This window comes from Lynx canadensis, chromosome B3, assembly GCF_007474595.2.
Source record: "Lynx canadensis isolate LIC74 chromosome B3, mLynCan4.pri.v2, whole genome shotgun sequence".
NCBI lineage: Eukaryota > Metazoa > Chordata > Mammalia > Carnivora > Felidae > Lynx > Lynx canadensis.
This window is the reverse complement of record NC_044308.2, coordinates 52,434,344-52,449,842: the sequence shown is the minus strand read 5'-3', so window position 1 is coordinate 52,449,842 and position 15,499 is coordinate 52,434,344. Positions and strand designations below refer to the sequence as shown.

The following is a 15,499-nucleotide window of genomic DNA, read 5'->3' as shown; positions in this document are numbered from 1 at the left end:
TTTGGAATGTTTTATTTATTTTTTTCAGAGAGTGAGAGAGAAACAGAATGCAAGCAGGGGAGGGGCAGAGAGAGAGGAAGACACAGAATCTGAAGCAGGCTCCAGGCTCTGAGCTGTCAGCACAGAGCCCAGTGCAGGGCTTGAACCCACTAACAGCGAGATTATGACCTGAGCTGAAGTTAGAAGCTCAATTAGCTGAGCCACCCAAGTGCCCCTCTGGGTGAGATCTTAGAACACAAATGGGACATAAGCAGAAAAATCAGTTAAATCTTAAAAAATCTAGAGTTTAACTGATCATATCATACCAATGATGGTTTCTTAGTTGTGACAAATATATTCTGGTAATACAAGATGTTAGCAATAGGGGAAACTGGTTGTGATGTATATGAGAACTTTGTACTACATGTACAACTTTTCTGTAAATCTAGGACTATTCCAAAATTAAAAATGTATTCAAAAAAGTAAGTAATTGAATAAATTACTGTTTTCAGAGTACAAAAAAAACAGGAAAAGATGAGCTCATTAACAGAGGCTGATACTTTAATGTTAACAAAAATTCAGAGAATAAAGAACTCCTAATTCCTTCTTTGTCTCTGGTCTTCTATTTCAAGAATTTAGCTTGCACAAAATTGAAAATAAAGCAAAAATTTTCTACAATGAATAAGTGTTACTTTTTAACATTAAAAAATTAATAAAAATAGAAGGCTTAAGAAAAAAATGCACATTGGTGCAGGGAGAGTAGAAGACCAGGATAAGTTAAGAAATTTCAAGAATGTATCTAAATGCTCTAAATAAAATTATATTTTCTGGAAAAGTAATGTCCAGGTTAGTGGGAAATTTTTCAAATGAGACCAATGAACTACTCAAGATATTCTCTGAAAAATCAGAGGAAATGACACAGCCAAAATACTAGAAAGAGGTAAATATTCCAATTTTCAAAAAGGAAAAAAAGGCAGACTAAAGAGCTGGATGTCTATTTAGTACAATGGTTTAGTCACCAACAGACATCAGGGTACATACATTAACCTATTTATACATTAAAACAATCATCTCACACAAATTTGACTTCCTTTTTGACTGCAGAATATTTGGCAGGCAGGGTGTAATTTATTTCAGCCAAGTACATGACAAGCTGCCTCATGGAAATCCCAGGGACAAGCTAAAGAAACATTTAAGACAATAAAAATGGAAAAAGATTTCACATGTACACTACTAGCCTCTTTTTCAGTCCTATTTTGTTCAACATTTTTTTTTATAACTGCCTCAGATAAAGATGTGGAAACAACATTCATCAAACAGATTGGTGACGTAAGTCGTAAAGCAGTAAAACAAAAAACAGATCTGGATTCAAAGCGATACTGAAAGACTGACTCTAGAAGGTGAAAATGTAAAGTGAAAATAGGCCTACATTTGGGCCGTAACTCAAATGCACAAATATAGGACGGCTTACTGGCAAGAAGAGACTTTTGGATATTTAATTCAGAGTCAGCTCAGTATGAGTCCATTACATACAAAGAACCTGGCATGCCTGCCCAAAACAAAATAGAATCTAATGAGACGGGTCATAATACTGCTGCACAATGCCCAGCATATAGACAAACTGAAAACTGCTAAGAAGAGTAACCAGGGTCAAATATAAAACAGAGTTAGTTTATTGGTGGAGGGGGAGCAGGTTTGGCCTGAAGAAAAAAGTTTCATAGGTTGTAAGACAGTTGTCTTCAAATATCTGAAGTGATCTCATATGTAAAGAATACTAGACTTATTCTAAATGGAACCAGGGCTAACAAGCAGAATTTAAGGAATACAAATTTAATTTCAGTATAGTAGTAAGGGTGTCATGAGCTGCATTTAGAGTTGAGACTCCCCCCTACCTAGGATGCCAGATGACAAATTGGCAGGAATGTGGTCAAGGATAAGAATGAAGCATCAGGTTAGACTAGTGACCTATAAAGTATCTCCCAAATCCATGATTTGAAGATGCTACTTCCTCAGTGCCAAACCTCTGGCTCCAGTCTAAGTGGTTTTTTCATCGCTCCTGGAAGAAGTCTTACTTATACATGTACTTTCCTGTATGCATACTTTCAGGCCAGTCTCTCACTCAGGAAAAGGCAAAGGATTTGTCTTTCTAAACTTTATCCACCTACTAAAAACAAACCTAAATACTGTAATAAAGACTTCTATGCCTACCCTAATCTGATCTCTCTCTCTTCCGGATTATGAAATATTTCTAGTGCCATCTGTTTGGGAATAAATTACATACCACCCTCAGACACCACTTCTGTCTTAAACTGTTATTTAATCTTTTATTAATAATTTCTCTCCTCAGCTAAATTAAAAGCTTCTTAAAGCCACACACAGAAAGTTATACTTTATATTCTCCACACTTTGAAGGACACATAGCAGATACTCAAAAATACTTTGGTTTTCAATACTGGAAACATTTTTATTAGAAAAGTGTTTTATAAAAGGCATGTTTTTATAGGTAGATGGAAAATTCACTATTCAAATCTGAACAGTAACTAATATACATGACTTCTGGTTCAGAATTACCAGAATAAGATACTGCCACTCACTGATAACATATTCTAACCACAGAATTTTTCAAAATGGTCAATAATGCTCAGAAAAGTTCAAATTTTCCAGCCTAAACAAAGAGCTTGCTAAAGCTGCCTTAGAGCAAGAAAAGATTAATAGAACCAAACTAGAGAGTGAAAAATGTCAAGCAGAAATCATGGTAACTCAGGAAAAAAGTCATTTATTTATTTAAATGTAAAAATGTATTGATGTGTGATACTGAGGCATATACCCTGGAATACAAATTAAGAACATGTAAATTTGTGGGGCACTTGGGTGGCTCAGTCGGTTAAGTGTCAGACTCGGTTTTTGGCTCAGGTCACGATCTCGAGGTTCATGAGTTCAAGCTCTGCGTGAGGATCCATGCTGATGGTGCAGAGCCTGCTGGGATCCTCTTTCTCTCCCTCTCTCTCTGTCCCTCCCCTGCTCATGCTCTCTCCCTCTCAAATAAAGTTTTAAAAATTAAAAGAAAAAAAAAACACATAAATCTGTCACATAGAGCCTAGAACATGTGCTCACCCCCCAAACTAACAAATAAAAGTCCTAGACAAAGTAAAAAGAGAATTCCTTATCAGCCTAGGTATTTTAACGAAGATTAGGAAATACTCACTGAAGATTCAGGATCTGATAATTCATCCAATAATTTCCTTGCATCCACCACTGCTTGATAGAGTCTCAAATTTTTGCCATCAGAAGCAACAAAGCAAGCACTTGCAGAATTGCAATACGTGCCTAAAGAAAGTAAATGCTCTGCATTATATTATGTGGTTTATTTTTATTTTTGGCTGAAGTAGGAGAAACTTATATTCACACTTTTCTTTTTAGGCAGAACCATAGTCCAGAATCATAATTAAACAGATAAAATTAATGGATATAAAATTATTAATAAAAGAATTCAATAGAAAATAGGTGATGAGAGGGGAAAAAATTAAAAACAAATTTTTGAACAAACTTCTGGAAATTCTAAACATAAGTCTAAAAATCCTTCTACTAATGACAAATGTAAATCATTTTATGTATTAAAAAAAAGTTTAAAAGCTCTTATTAATTTCACAATTAAAATGAACACTTACCAAGACAATAGCTGGGAATAAGAGTCGGAAGCCAAGCAACATTAGAGAAGGCTGATGTATGTAAAGAGTTAATTCGAGCCAATTCTGATACTCCTCCAGTGTAGGACAAAGGTCCTATTGGGTCTACACGCCACAGAATAAGTTCACTATATATTGCATTTGGGTCATGAAATGTACGCGTCGCTGCATTTCTAAGAGGTTGTTTTGAGGAACCTTTTATATGTCTTATGGGATCCATTAGTCTACTTAACTTATTGTCTGAGTCCCACTGACAGTCCAACTCAGGAGTCAGCAGAGCATTATGATGTGAAGACGTCAGTAACAACGGCAAAACTGAATGACATGCCAAGTCATTGAGGTGAAATCGATGGCCACAGTATCTAAATTTGTGAGATACAGTCAGAACAGTGGTAAAGGCAGACTTATCTGCAAAAGTGACTGCCCACTGATTTAAAGAACCATCTATGTGTTTAGAGACCATCATTACTGTGGGAGCTAAAATGTTCATATTTGTACTGTGTGATCTAGAGTATGGTTGTGATCCATGAGGACTGCCTACAGCCATCATCTCGTGGTGTAACAGGGTGTGGGGAGGATCTTTTGTAGCATTTATACAGGCATACATCATGATATTTTTACTAAGAGAGCTTGCATCACCAGACGGAAATGCTACAGGAATCCGAGAAGAGAAAGAAACCTGAAAAACACAATAATATGATTCAATGTAAGTAGTTTTACGCCTCTCAAAAAGTCTTCCAAAAATACTTCTATTTTCAAAATGTCAAATCTCAGTTTCCTAGCAAAAACTATCATTTTCAACCTCTTTATGGTCTAATGCTTTGCCTCTATTTATGTAATATCATATCTCTATTCACAGCCTAAGAGAAGCCTGAAGAAAAAAGTTCAAGTGCCTTGCTTGTACAGCTGAATGACCACAACCACAACTCTAAATAGAAATGAAGTTCAGGAAGATAACAGAAAAAGGTAGCTAGATTTAGTTACTAAAACTGGGGGGAGGGGCGCTCATCCTGAGTCACGTTTTTAGGGTAGTTTCTTAAGTTTATTCAAAACATTGTGAATTCCTAGGGGGAAAAAAAACCCCAACACATATATATTCAAATAGTCCATATGACATTTCAAAGCCCAATTCGCTTTACTTTGAATTAACCAGGTTTATTAAATTTGTGGTCATTGATCACCCCCTTGGTGACAAGAACAAGTATTCTCTTCTCAGTTGCTTCTCAAAACAAATCTTTTGAGTATTTCTGAAAAGATGGTTCATCTGAATAGTATCTTTATTTTTAAGAAATGTAATAATTGCTTCATCAGTAAAATATACCTGGACTTGTCTAAATATTCCAGGATTATATTCATCCAAATACTTTACATGCCACACTAGGAAGGTACCATCTACAGGGTGTATAGTAAAAAGCATGTCAGGATTCTTATTCCATTCAGTTAGCAGCATTTCAATCTTCCGATCAAGCAGGACCGTGGGCAGTGGCATTGGTAAACTGGGTCGTGAAAAGGTTCTAGGACTTCCCTCTCTTTCTCCATCTTCATGTTCTGATGATCCTGTACCTGCCTCAGATTCTCTATCCAGGGATAATTCTGAATCAGAAAATAAATTTATCAGAACACACTAATTTATCATCAGCATATACTAATAATACTATAAAAATTCATCTACATACTCGACTATGTATGCTGTGTATAACATAGCATACTATCTTTAGAAACTACGAATTCTTTTTCCAATTTATGGCTGGGGGAGGCAGGGGTAGAAAAAACAAAGAAGGAAAACATTTTCTAGTCTTAACTGAAATTTACTATTATTTCTTACTTTTAAAGAAATCAAATTTTCATTCATACTATCATTATTACCATTAGCAAAACATGTTCCCCAAAAAAGAAAATGGCTTCCAACGGTTTACATTACTCAAAGCAATATATGTATAACAAAGCATACAGAGCTAGATAGCAGATAGTAAATATTAATGGAATGAACAGAAAAGTAAAAAAAGAAGAGCAGGAAGGAAGGATTATAAGCTAAAAGTGGTATCACACAAAGCTGTTAACTTGCCAAAAAGAAAAATCTGAAGATGGAATACTAACCATGGTCTAGTTTCATATGCAAACCCCTCTCTCTTTCCTCCTGTGAACGTTCCTCATCTTCTCTATCTCCTTCGTCACTTTCATGATCTACCTGCTTCTCAGAAAGTTTTCGTAATTGCTGCATAAATATTTCAGTAGATGATGTAAAATGAAACTCCTTGTTGTTTAACCAATGAACCACAAAGCCCCCATTTCCATCATCAATGTTAAATACAGTGCCAACCAAGACATTTGGAATATCTGTGGGGAAAAAAGGTAGGATTTCAACATGAATTTTTAATGTCTGTAAAAAGATTACCAAGTACTAATAAAGACTATTCTATACTTATACAGAAAAGGTGCTAAACAAGTCAACTCTAGTAGGATTTGTAAAAACTTTAATTGAATTTAATGGTAAATGTAAATGCTAAGAATTAATGGGATAGACTTAAATTACTAACGGAATTAAATTACTAACTTAAAAATCAAATATACCAAATGCATGAACCTTTATTAAATCCTGCTTTCAGGATGGAGGAACAAAAAAATAAAACAGAAAAGCAACCATAAAAGACATTTCTGAAATAACTGAGAATTTAAATTTATTTATTTAATGTTTATTTATTTATTTTGAGAGAAAAATAGAGCTCACATGCGAGTGGGATAACAGCAGAGAGAGAGAGAGAGAGAGAGTCAGAGAGAGAGAATCCCAAGCAGGCTCCACACTGTCAGCATAGAGCCCGATGTGGGACTCAAACTAACAAACCATGAGATCATGACATGAGCCAAAATCAAGGGTGGGACGCTTAACCAACTGAGCCACCCAGAAAACCCTAAAGAAATTTAAATTTAAATATGAACTGGGTATTAAAGATTATGGAATTACTTCTAATTTTCTTAGGCATAGTAATGACATTGTAATCATGTGAGAGAATTTCCTTATTATTAGGAGATACCTTCTGAAGTATGTAAGAGTGATGTGCCATAATTTACTTCGAAAAGATTAAGGAAAAATTTCACTCAACATGTCACCCTCCTCCGACATATATATACTGAGAGAATAAAGCAACTGGGGCAAAATGTTAGCTGTTATTGTTCTATGTAGAATACATGAGTATTCACTGTACTATTCTTCCAACTTTTCTAAATGTTTGAAACTAAAAAGTTGGAAGAATATAATGCTGAAGAAAAAAGGAAGACAAGCAAATTTCTAAGTACAGCAGGCTTCCTCTATTTGGAGTAACTGAAGTTCACAATATAGATTAGTTCATGTAAAATAGTATAACTTAAAAAATTAATCTCCTTAATCCCAATTCATATTGCAAATAATTGATTCTATAAAAAGCAAAACAACGACAAAAAAAAACCCACAAAACACTATCCCCTGTAAAGACATGAAAGTCTAAAAATCCACAGGGTGGGGCACCTGGCTGGCTCAGTGGGTTGAGCGTCAAACTCTTGATTTCAGCTAAGGTCATTATCCCAGGGTCATGATCCCCAGGGTGGTGGGATCCAGCCCCATGTCAGGCTCCATGCTGAACATGGAGCCCGCTTAAGATTTACTCTCTCTCAGGACGCCTGGGTGGCTCAGTCAGTTAAGCATCCGACTTGAGTTCAGACCATGATCTCTCAGTTCCTGAGTTTGAGCCTTCCATCAGGCTCTGTGCTGACAGCTCAGAGCCTGGATCCTGCTTCAGATTCTGTGTCTGTGTCTCTCTGTGCCCCTCTCCTGCTCACACTCTCTCTCAAAAATAAATAAACGTTAAAAAAAATTTTTTTTAAGATTCACTCTCTTCCTCTGCCCTTCTCCCCCACCATGCTCTAAGAAAATTAAATTAAATTTAAATTTAAAAATAAAAATAAAAGTAAAAATGCACAGGATATTCTGGTAGAGTCCTGTTAATAAATACCAATGTTAAATAAAGTTCCAGGTTGTTCTATTTTTCTAATTCCTGGATGACAGTCCTGGTCTTCTGATAAAAATGAAATAAATCGGGGCGCCTGGGTGGCGCAGTCGGTTAAGCGTCCGACTTCAGCCAGGTCACGATCTCGCGGCCCGTGAGTTCGAGCCCCGCATCAGGCTCTGGGCTGATGGCTCGGAGCCTGGAGCCTGTTTCCGATTCTGTCTCTCCCTCTCTCTCTGCCCCTCCCCCGTTCATGCTCTGTCTCTCTCTGTCCCAAAAAAATAAATAAACGTTGAAAAAAAAAATGAAATAAATCATATAAAACAGGACTTGTACATTTAGAATACTATAAAACAACACATCCCCTATGTACCTATGTAGTTTTCTTGCTAAAAATGTTTCACCTAAACCTTAACATAAATATTCAGACTGCAAGATGCTATGAAAGATAACAGAGATAACTTCTTTGTGACAGAAGAGATGTTTTTTGACAACTGAGAGGAACTATAGAATAGAGTTTAAAAGAAATGACAATCAAATGCATAATCTGTACCTTAATATGAACTATATATTAAACATAATCTTATCCATGTTCCTTACATGTAATAACAGTATTGTAGTAATGGAGAAAAATCTTTCTATTAGAAGCCACATTTTTTTTGCAAATAAAAATGTCTATATATTTAAAATAAACAATTAGGAAAAAAAAACAAAAACCAAAAAACACTGCCACCTATTGCAAGCTATTGTGCTCTATTAGAAGACACATTTGAAACATTTAGGTAATGTCATAAAATATTTACGGGATAAAGAATAACGACAGTGACAACTTTACTTTCAAATGGCTCAGCCAAAAATTAGGGAAGAGGAAGCAAAGATATACATCCATAGCAGAAGGGGAGAGTAAAAGCATACAAGATATTAATGGGGTATATGGGTATTCACTGAACTATGCTTTCAGCCTTAAAATAAATTCAAAAAGTTTCCCGAAGGGTGCCTGGGTGGCTCAGTCAGTTAGTTGAGCATCTGACCTTGGTTTCAGCTTAGGTCATGATCTGAAGGTTTGTGGGATCGAGCCCCAGGTTGGGCTTTGCACTGAAAGCATGGAGCTGGCTTGGGATTCTCTCTCTCCCCATCTCTCTCTGTCCCTCACTTGCTCCCACTAGCGCGCTCTCTCTCTCTCAAAATAAATACACTTAAAATAAAAAAAAAAAAAGTATCATGAAGAAAGGTGAAGAAGGGGAAGAGTCCTCCAATACAAAATTATTTGCATTTAGTAATCAATTTGGTGAAACTAAGTGTTATATTTACATACAGTACCTGTAAATGCATGGTGTTAAATACTTTAACAAAATGATTTTTAAAAGAGTATGTACTAAGTAAAAATGGATAAAACTAGATAAAAGGTGAAGAGTATTTAATAAAGATGCTGAAAGACAAGGTCCAAGGGCTACAAGAACATATCCAGTACCTACACTCAAACAATGTGAGAGAATACCTACTCACAAGGAACAATTCTGTGATCCTATCCCATTTGATTAGGGTAGTATATACAGTTAAAAAGTCATCCTTTCTAATGTGTGTTGAATTTACTGCATACCATCACTAATTGCATTCTATTTGAAGTCAGATCTTCATCACAGTCAATGATTCAAAAAAAAAATTTTTTAATGTTTATTTTTGAGAGAGAGAGAGAGAGACACAGAGTGCGAGTGGGGGACAGTCAGACAGAGAGGGAGACGCAGAATCCAAAGTGGGCTCCAGGCTCCAAGCTGTCAGCACAGAGCCCGACGCAGGGCTTGAACTCACAAACAGTGAGATCAGACCTTAGCTGAAGTCGGCCGCTTAACCAACTGAGCCACCCAGGTGCCCCTACAGTCAATAATTCAAGATAAGTTTCCTTTAAAAAGGTTAAAAATTTACAAATATCTAAAACCAGTAACATTCTGAAAATAAGTTAATATTATAAAGATGATCTTAGAATACAATTAAGATGTGAGATCAGTAAGCAAAATAATGTTTAACCAGCTAGCAAAACACTATCCAAGAGAAATAATGTAAACCACAAATGCAAGGCACATAGGTAATTTTTATTTTAGTAACTGCATTATAAAAGGTAAAAGAAATAAACAATTTTAATATTTTATTTCACCCAATATACATAAAATATTATCATCTCAACAGGTAATCAATATGAAATAAAGATTTTACATTCTTTTATTGTACTAAGTCTTAGAAATCCAGTATGTATTTTACAGCATAACTCTAAATATGGGCTAGCCATAATTCAAGTGCTTAAAGAGCTACACATGGCTAGTGGCTACTGTACTGGACACCACATATGCAGAGCCACTGTTACAATGTAGGGGGGAGGGTCCTAAAGATCACCTTTTTTGGAACTGTGTTTACTAAATATCATGTCTATATAACCAGACATTTAAACTCCTCTAGGGCGCCTGGGTGGTTCAGGCAGTTAAACGTTAAGTGTCTGACTTCCATGATCTTACTGTCCATGGGTTCGAGGCCCGTGTCTTGCTCTGTGCTGACAGCTCAGAGCCTGGAGCCTCAGATTCTGTGTATTCCTCTCTCTCTCTGCCCCTCCCCTGTTCACGCTCTGTCTCTCTCTCTCAAAAATAAACATAAAAAAAAACTTTTAAAAAATAAATTCTGCACTCGGAAGCAATATATCGATTTCCATTCCAATAAAATATGTCTGTAACTTTATACAAATGTAGTTAGTTCTACCAGCAATGTAATATGAAATTATCTATGGGCCCTCTCATATGATTTTCATGCACAAAGAAAATAATGCCCTTAAATAGAAGTTTTCAAACATGCTTTGGCCAACACAACTTGCCTCAAAAACACTTCTCAACCTCAAAGCAGGAAATGGGCAAAAAGAAAATACCGAGGTTAGAAGAAAAAATATCTTTCCTTAGTGTAGGAGAAAAAAGTCTATGGGAGCAGAAAACAAGATATGCTGAAATATAAAGAAAACTATGTAAAAAATATATTTAGATTAAGTTACAAAGAAGAGTTGAGAAGATTAATAGTGAAAATATAAAAAGCAGGGAAATCACTCCAACTACACTGCTACCACTTGTGCTCCCAGGTTCAACTAAAGCTCTAATTTATGTAGAACCCTTGCTATATACTAGACAAACAGAGGTGTCCCAAAAATACTTATTTGAAGTTGTTTCCTAAGAATCACTTAGTCTCAATTTAAGAAATGGCACTTTATATTATCTTCCTAATGAATTAAGAAGTATTTTTAAAGGAAACACGGAGTATTAACATAAAATATGGGAGTTCTAAAAGTAGTCTCACTTTTCTATTTATTTATCTCATTTCAGCATATTTATAGGAAATAAAGCTTTACTATTACTTACCTGTGGCAGGATTGATGCTTGCTGCAATGTGGAAATGACACAGTGCATTTGCATGGTGGGAAATGTGTCTCTGAACTTCATGTGTTGCCATCTGGTCAGGCATTAATTCTGTGTGAGTTACAAGAACAGAAGACCTCCTCTGTCCTTTTCTTAAATTTTTCAAATGGTGTATTGTCTAAAATAGAAAAATAATTGCTAAATCCAACTCTGAAAAGTCTAATAAATGCTGATCAAAGTATCTTTGATTAAGGATTTTATAATTTTCCTCTCTGTAAAATCTGAACACTTTAAAGGAAACTTTCTTAACTTCAACTGAAAAATTCTAATATATTCACCCCAGTTTTTGTAAATTTTATAGTACAAGGCAGAATACAAGAGTACAAGGCAAAAATACTCATTATCTATAGAAATTTCTTTTTTTTTTTTAATTTTTTTTTAGTGTTTATTTATTTTTGAGAAAGACAGAGACAGAATGAAAGTGGGTTAGGGGCAGAGAGAGAGGGAGACACAGAATCAGAAGCAGGCTCCAGGCTCTGAGCTGTCAGCACAGAGCCCGATGTGGGGCTCAAACTCACAAACCATGAGATCATGACCTGAGCCAAAGTTGGTCGCTCAACCGACTGAGCCACCCAGGCGCCCCTATCTATAGAAATTTCTATTAAGATCAGGAGTCCCAGGGTGCATGGGTGGCTCAGTTAAGCAGCCGACTAGTGATTTCGGCTAATGTCATGATCTCATGGTTCATGGGAGCAAGCCCTGCACCGGGCTCTACAATGACAGCACACAGCCTACTTGGGATTCTCTGTTTCCCTCTCCCTCTTCCCCTCCCTCTGCTAGCACACACGTTCTCTTCTCTCAAAATAAATAAGTAAACATTTTTTAAAGAGAAAAGATTAGAAGTCCCAAGTCTAGTTTTTCAGGATATCCCACTACTGAGATAAAATTTACTAGTCAAAACAAAACAAAAAAAAAAAATTCTGAATCCTCCTATCAGGAAGAAAAGTATTTCTCCCTAAAATTCTCACTTACAACTAACTACACGGTTACAGGCAAATCATATACAATCCCTATTATAAAGAAAAAAAATAGAGTACAAAAATACAGAATAAGGAGAATTTACTTAGGTAGGTGTAGCCAGGAAATATCTCACAAAAAGTGTTGACCTATGGGATTTGTTTAAATTGAGGTGTATCTATATGATAAAAATTCTCCACTAGCATCCTCAATCATCTGAACTATCTTATTTTACTTTATTTTTCAAAGTTTATTTTTAGGGGCACCTAAGTGGCTCAGTAGGTTAAGCATCAGACTTTGGCTCAGGTGATTATCTCGCAGTTCTTGAGTTCGAACCCCACGTCAGGCTCTGTGCTGACAGCTCAGAGCCTGAAGTCTGCTTCAGATTCTGTCTCCCTCTCTCTGCCCCTCCCCCAATCGCACGCTCTCTTTTAAAAATAAATAAAACATTTAAAAAAATAAAATTTATTTTTATTTATTTTGAGAGAGAGAGTGCAAACCGGGGAGGGGCAGAGAGAGAGACAGACAGACAGAATCCCAAGCAGGCTCCTCCCTGTGCAGAGCCCCATATGGGGCTCAAACCCATGAACCACAGTATCATGACCTGAACGGAAATCAAGAGTCAGACGCTTAACTGAATAAGCCTCCCAGGTGCCCCTGAACTATTTTAAAAAGAAAAGATCTCTACACTATAACCCCAATTCACAGTACTTCCTTATCCTATCACTTACCCAAACCCCAATACCATGATTTACAATAATTTCCAATTCTATTCCTTTGTTCCACACAGTTAAACAAAATGTGGTGTCCTCTCAATTCTTTCTGAATTAAAGTAATATATCTGGTCCTTCCTTTCAATTTCCACAACCCTTACCCCTTTTCACATGAAAAACAGTATCAGGTCTATGGTGTGTCCTCTATCTTATTATTTTAAATTATATTGGCAAGGCTGGTTGATTATTTTCTCCTAGGAACAAAATGTATCATTTAAGTATATAAAGAATTATATAGACCTCGCAATTAGGAGTTTCATATGAAAGGATGTCAGAAAGCAAGGTAAGCTTATGGATCAGACAATTAAGCTTTTTCTGTTAAAAACAATTTTTAACTATTAATAACATTACTAAAAGGTTGCAAAAATTTGTCAAATTACTCATTACATATGTTTATATTTTTGCTTTTATTTTATGTAGCAATTAGTAATTCAATTTAACACCTGAAAAGCAATATATAAGGTAACATGGAGGTAGATACAAAGATGTCTCAAAGCACTTAGGCTCCAAAAGTTCATCTGTAATTTAAAGATAAAATGTTACATAGGTATATGTAAATGACCACAAACATGCAGTAAATTAAGTACTAAATTAAATTTCAATAAATATTAAAACAAAATACAACTTTAACTGTTCTGACCTTTTAATTTCATTTATGTTTTGAATTTTGGAAGAAAAAAATGTATAAATACTGCCCAATCACAGATAGTATCAGAAGAAGCCTACTTTATATAAAACTTTTAAGAAGCACATCCTCAGTCTATCAAACCCCAGAAAATATTTCTGCTTGCTAAAACAGCAAAGCATTTTGGCTACACAACCATGAAACTGTTCATGTAAATACAAAATGTAAAAACATAATTAGTAATGTAGAGAGATGCTTATAACACATTAAGTATAAAAAAGCAAGTTATAAAACCTTAGTGTATAATATTATCTCAATCTTGTAAATACAAAAAAAAATACACATACACACATAACTGGAGTAACTGGATTAGAAATTCCACATTTTCTCTAATTTTAAAATAACACATATTCTTTGTATAGTAAAAAGACACATGCAAAAAGTAAGAAAATGTTAATAATCGAGGTTTGTTTTAATAAATTTCTGGTAATTTTCAAAAATGTGTTTATCTCACTTTTTTCCCTAGTCATAATGGACACAAAGTTTATATTATAAATAATCTAATTTTATAGGAAGCACTTTTATTTCATATATGTTGCATTTAAAAATTAGAAAAATTATTTCACTTTCCTAATATTAAGCCATAAAAATTATAAAGCAATTATACAAAAGTTGACTTGTGTTTAATATCTCACCGTCTTTATTCTTAAGAATCAAATAGGCATTTTTAATTATAACACAAAAGTAAATTTTAATCCTCATAAACAAAAGCAAAACATTTTTTAATTACAACTAATTTCAGAGATCTTTATGTGTTTTACTAATCAAAACTGCTTATCCCAATAGATTTTCATATGTGACATGCAAAATGAAAAAATTAAAATTATACTATTCACCTGGACTACATGTTTAAGATCATTACTATTGTATTGGGCTTTTAAGTGGCATAAAATGAGCAGTCTTACAAGCATAAAACAAATTAGTGAGAATTACTTATTATTAATTTCATCATTACATGTACCATGTGCACTATCTTCATTTTAGCTTATAAATTCCCATTAAACTCACATAACTTCAAAATTTATTTACCATTTTAAATAATACAGTACCTCAAGAGCATGCTGAATTCTATCTTTGTGTCTTCCAGCATGAGTGAGGTTGCTGGCAACACTAGAAGTGGTAGTCTCACAAATCTGCTCACCCAAAAGACAATCTTCTGGTAATAAGGTTTCTGCCCAGAGTCGGCAGACACCATCATGGCATGAAGTTAATAACACATTACAGACAGAACCTCTAATGACAAAGAGAAAGAAACAAAATCAGTGCCACTGATTAAATGCTATTAATATTTGGTTCTTCACAAATAAAAATAGCACCAGTGCACCAAGAGTAGTTATTTTTCCAGTAATGGTAATGGATTTACACAGGCTATTTCACAGTCTTACCCAATCCCATTTATTACCTGTTCATACCTGCAAGGGGGAAGGCTGAATATAGGGCTGCAGTTACCATAAAATACAAAGAACCTAGCTATCCCTGACACCGTAACTCAATAAAATCATGTCTTGAACAGCTAAGCTAAATAACAGTATAGTATGCTTCCAATTGCTTAGAAATTATAGTGTATGGAGCAAGAGTGGTCAAAGAGCTTGAAATCATACACAGTACACTGTGAATGGGAACACCATAAAAACTAGGAAACAGTCTTGACAAAGGAAACAGATATTGATGCCCAATTATACACATGCTGCTTGACAACTGAGCTCTCCAGAAATATTAATATCTTCTAAACAAACGCAAGAGAAAACCTAATCATTGAAAATTACAGAATGACCATATTAAAACATCATTAAATGTAATTGAACTGTATGGCTTATGGGAGTACTTATATCATCTTGTATCATCCTTACCATCTAAAAGATTATAAACAGGTAACAAATGAGCATCTTCAAAATAAAACTTCAAGGGTAATACAATTTCAAACTATAAATCAACTTCCATTAAGTTAAAATAACCAAAAATGTTACAGCATCAAGCAGCTAAAGTGACTTAA

At 35.0% G+C, this 15,499-nt stretch overlaps 1 protein-coding gene across 4 annotated transcripts in view; it reads right to left on the bottom strand.

The window, feature by feature from the left end:
* Positions 1–15,499, bottom strand: part of DMXL2 (Dmx like 2) — a 159,587-nt gene that overhangs the window by 81,769 nt on the left and 62,319 nt on the right. For all 4 annotated transcript variants that reach the window (XM_030318191.2, XM_030318193.2, XM_030318192.2 and 1 more), the window contains exons 8-13: positions 14,556–14,739; positions 11,035–11,209; positions 5,763–6,002; positions 4,987–5,258; positions 3,648–4,344; positions 3,185–3,306 (exon numbers count right to left, since the gene is read on the bottom strand). In XM_030318191.2, the coding sequence (XP_030174051.1) occupies positions 3,185–3,306; positions 3,648–4,344; positions 4,987–5,258; positions 5,763–6,002; positions 11,035–11,209; positions 14,556–14,739 (1,690 nt within the window). The remainder of the gene's footprint in view (positions 1–3,184; positions 3,307–3,647; positions 4,345–4,986; positions 5,259–5,762; positions 6,003–11,034; positions 11,210–14,555; positions 14,740–15,499) is intronic.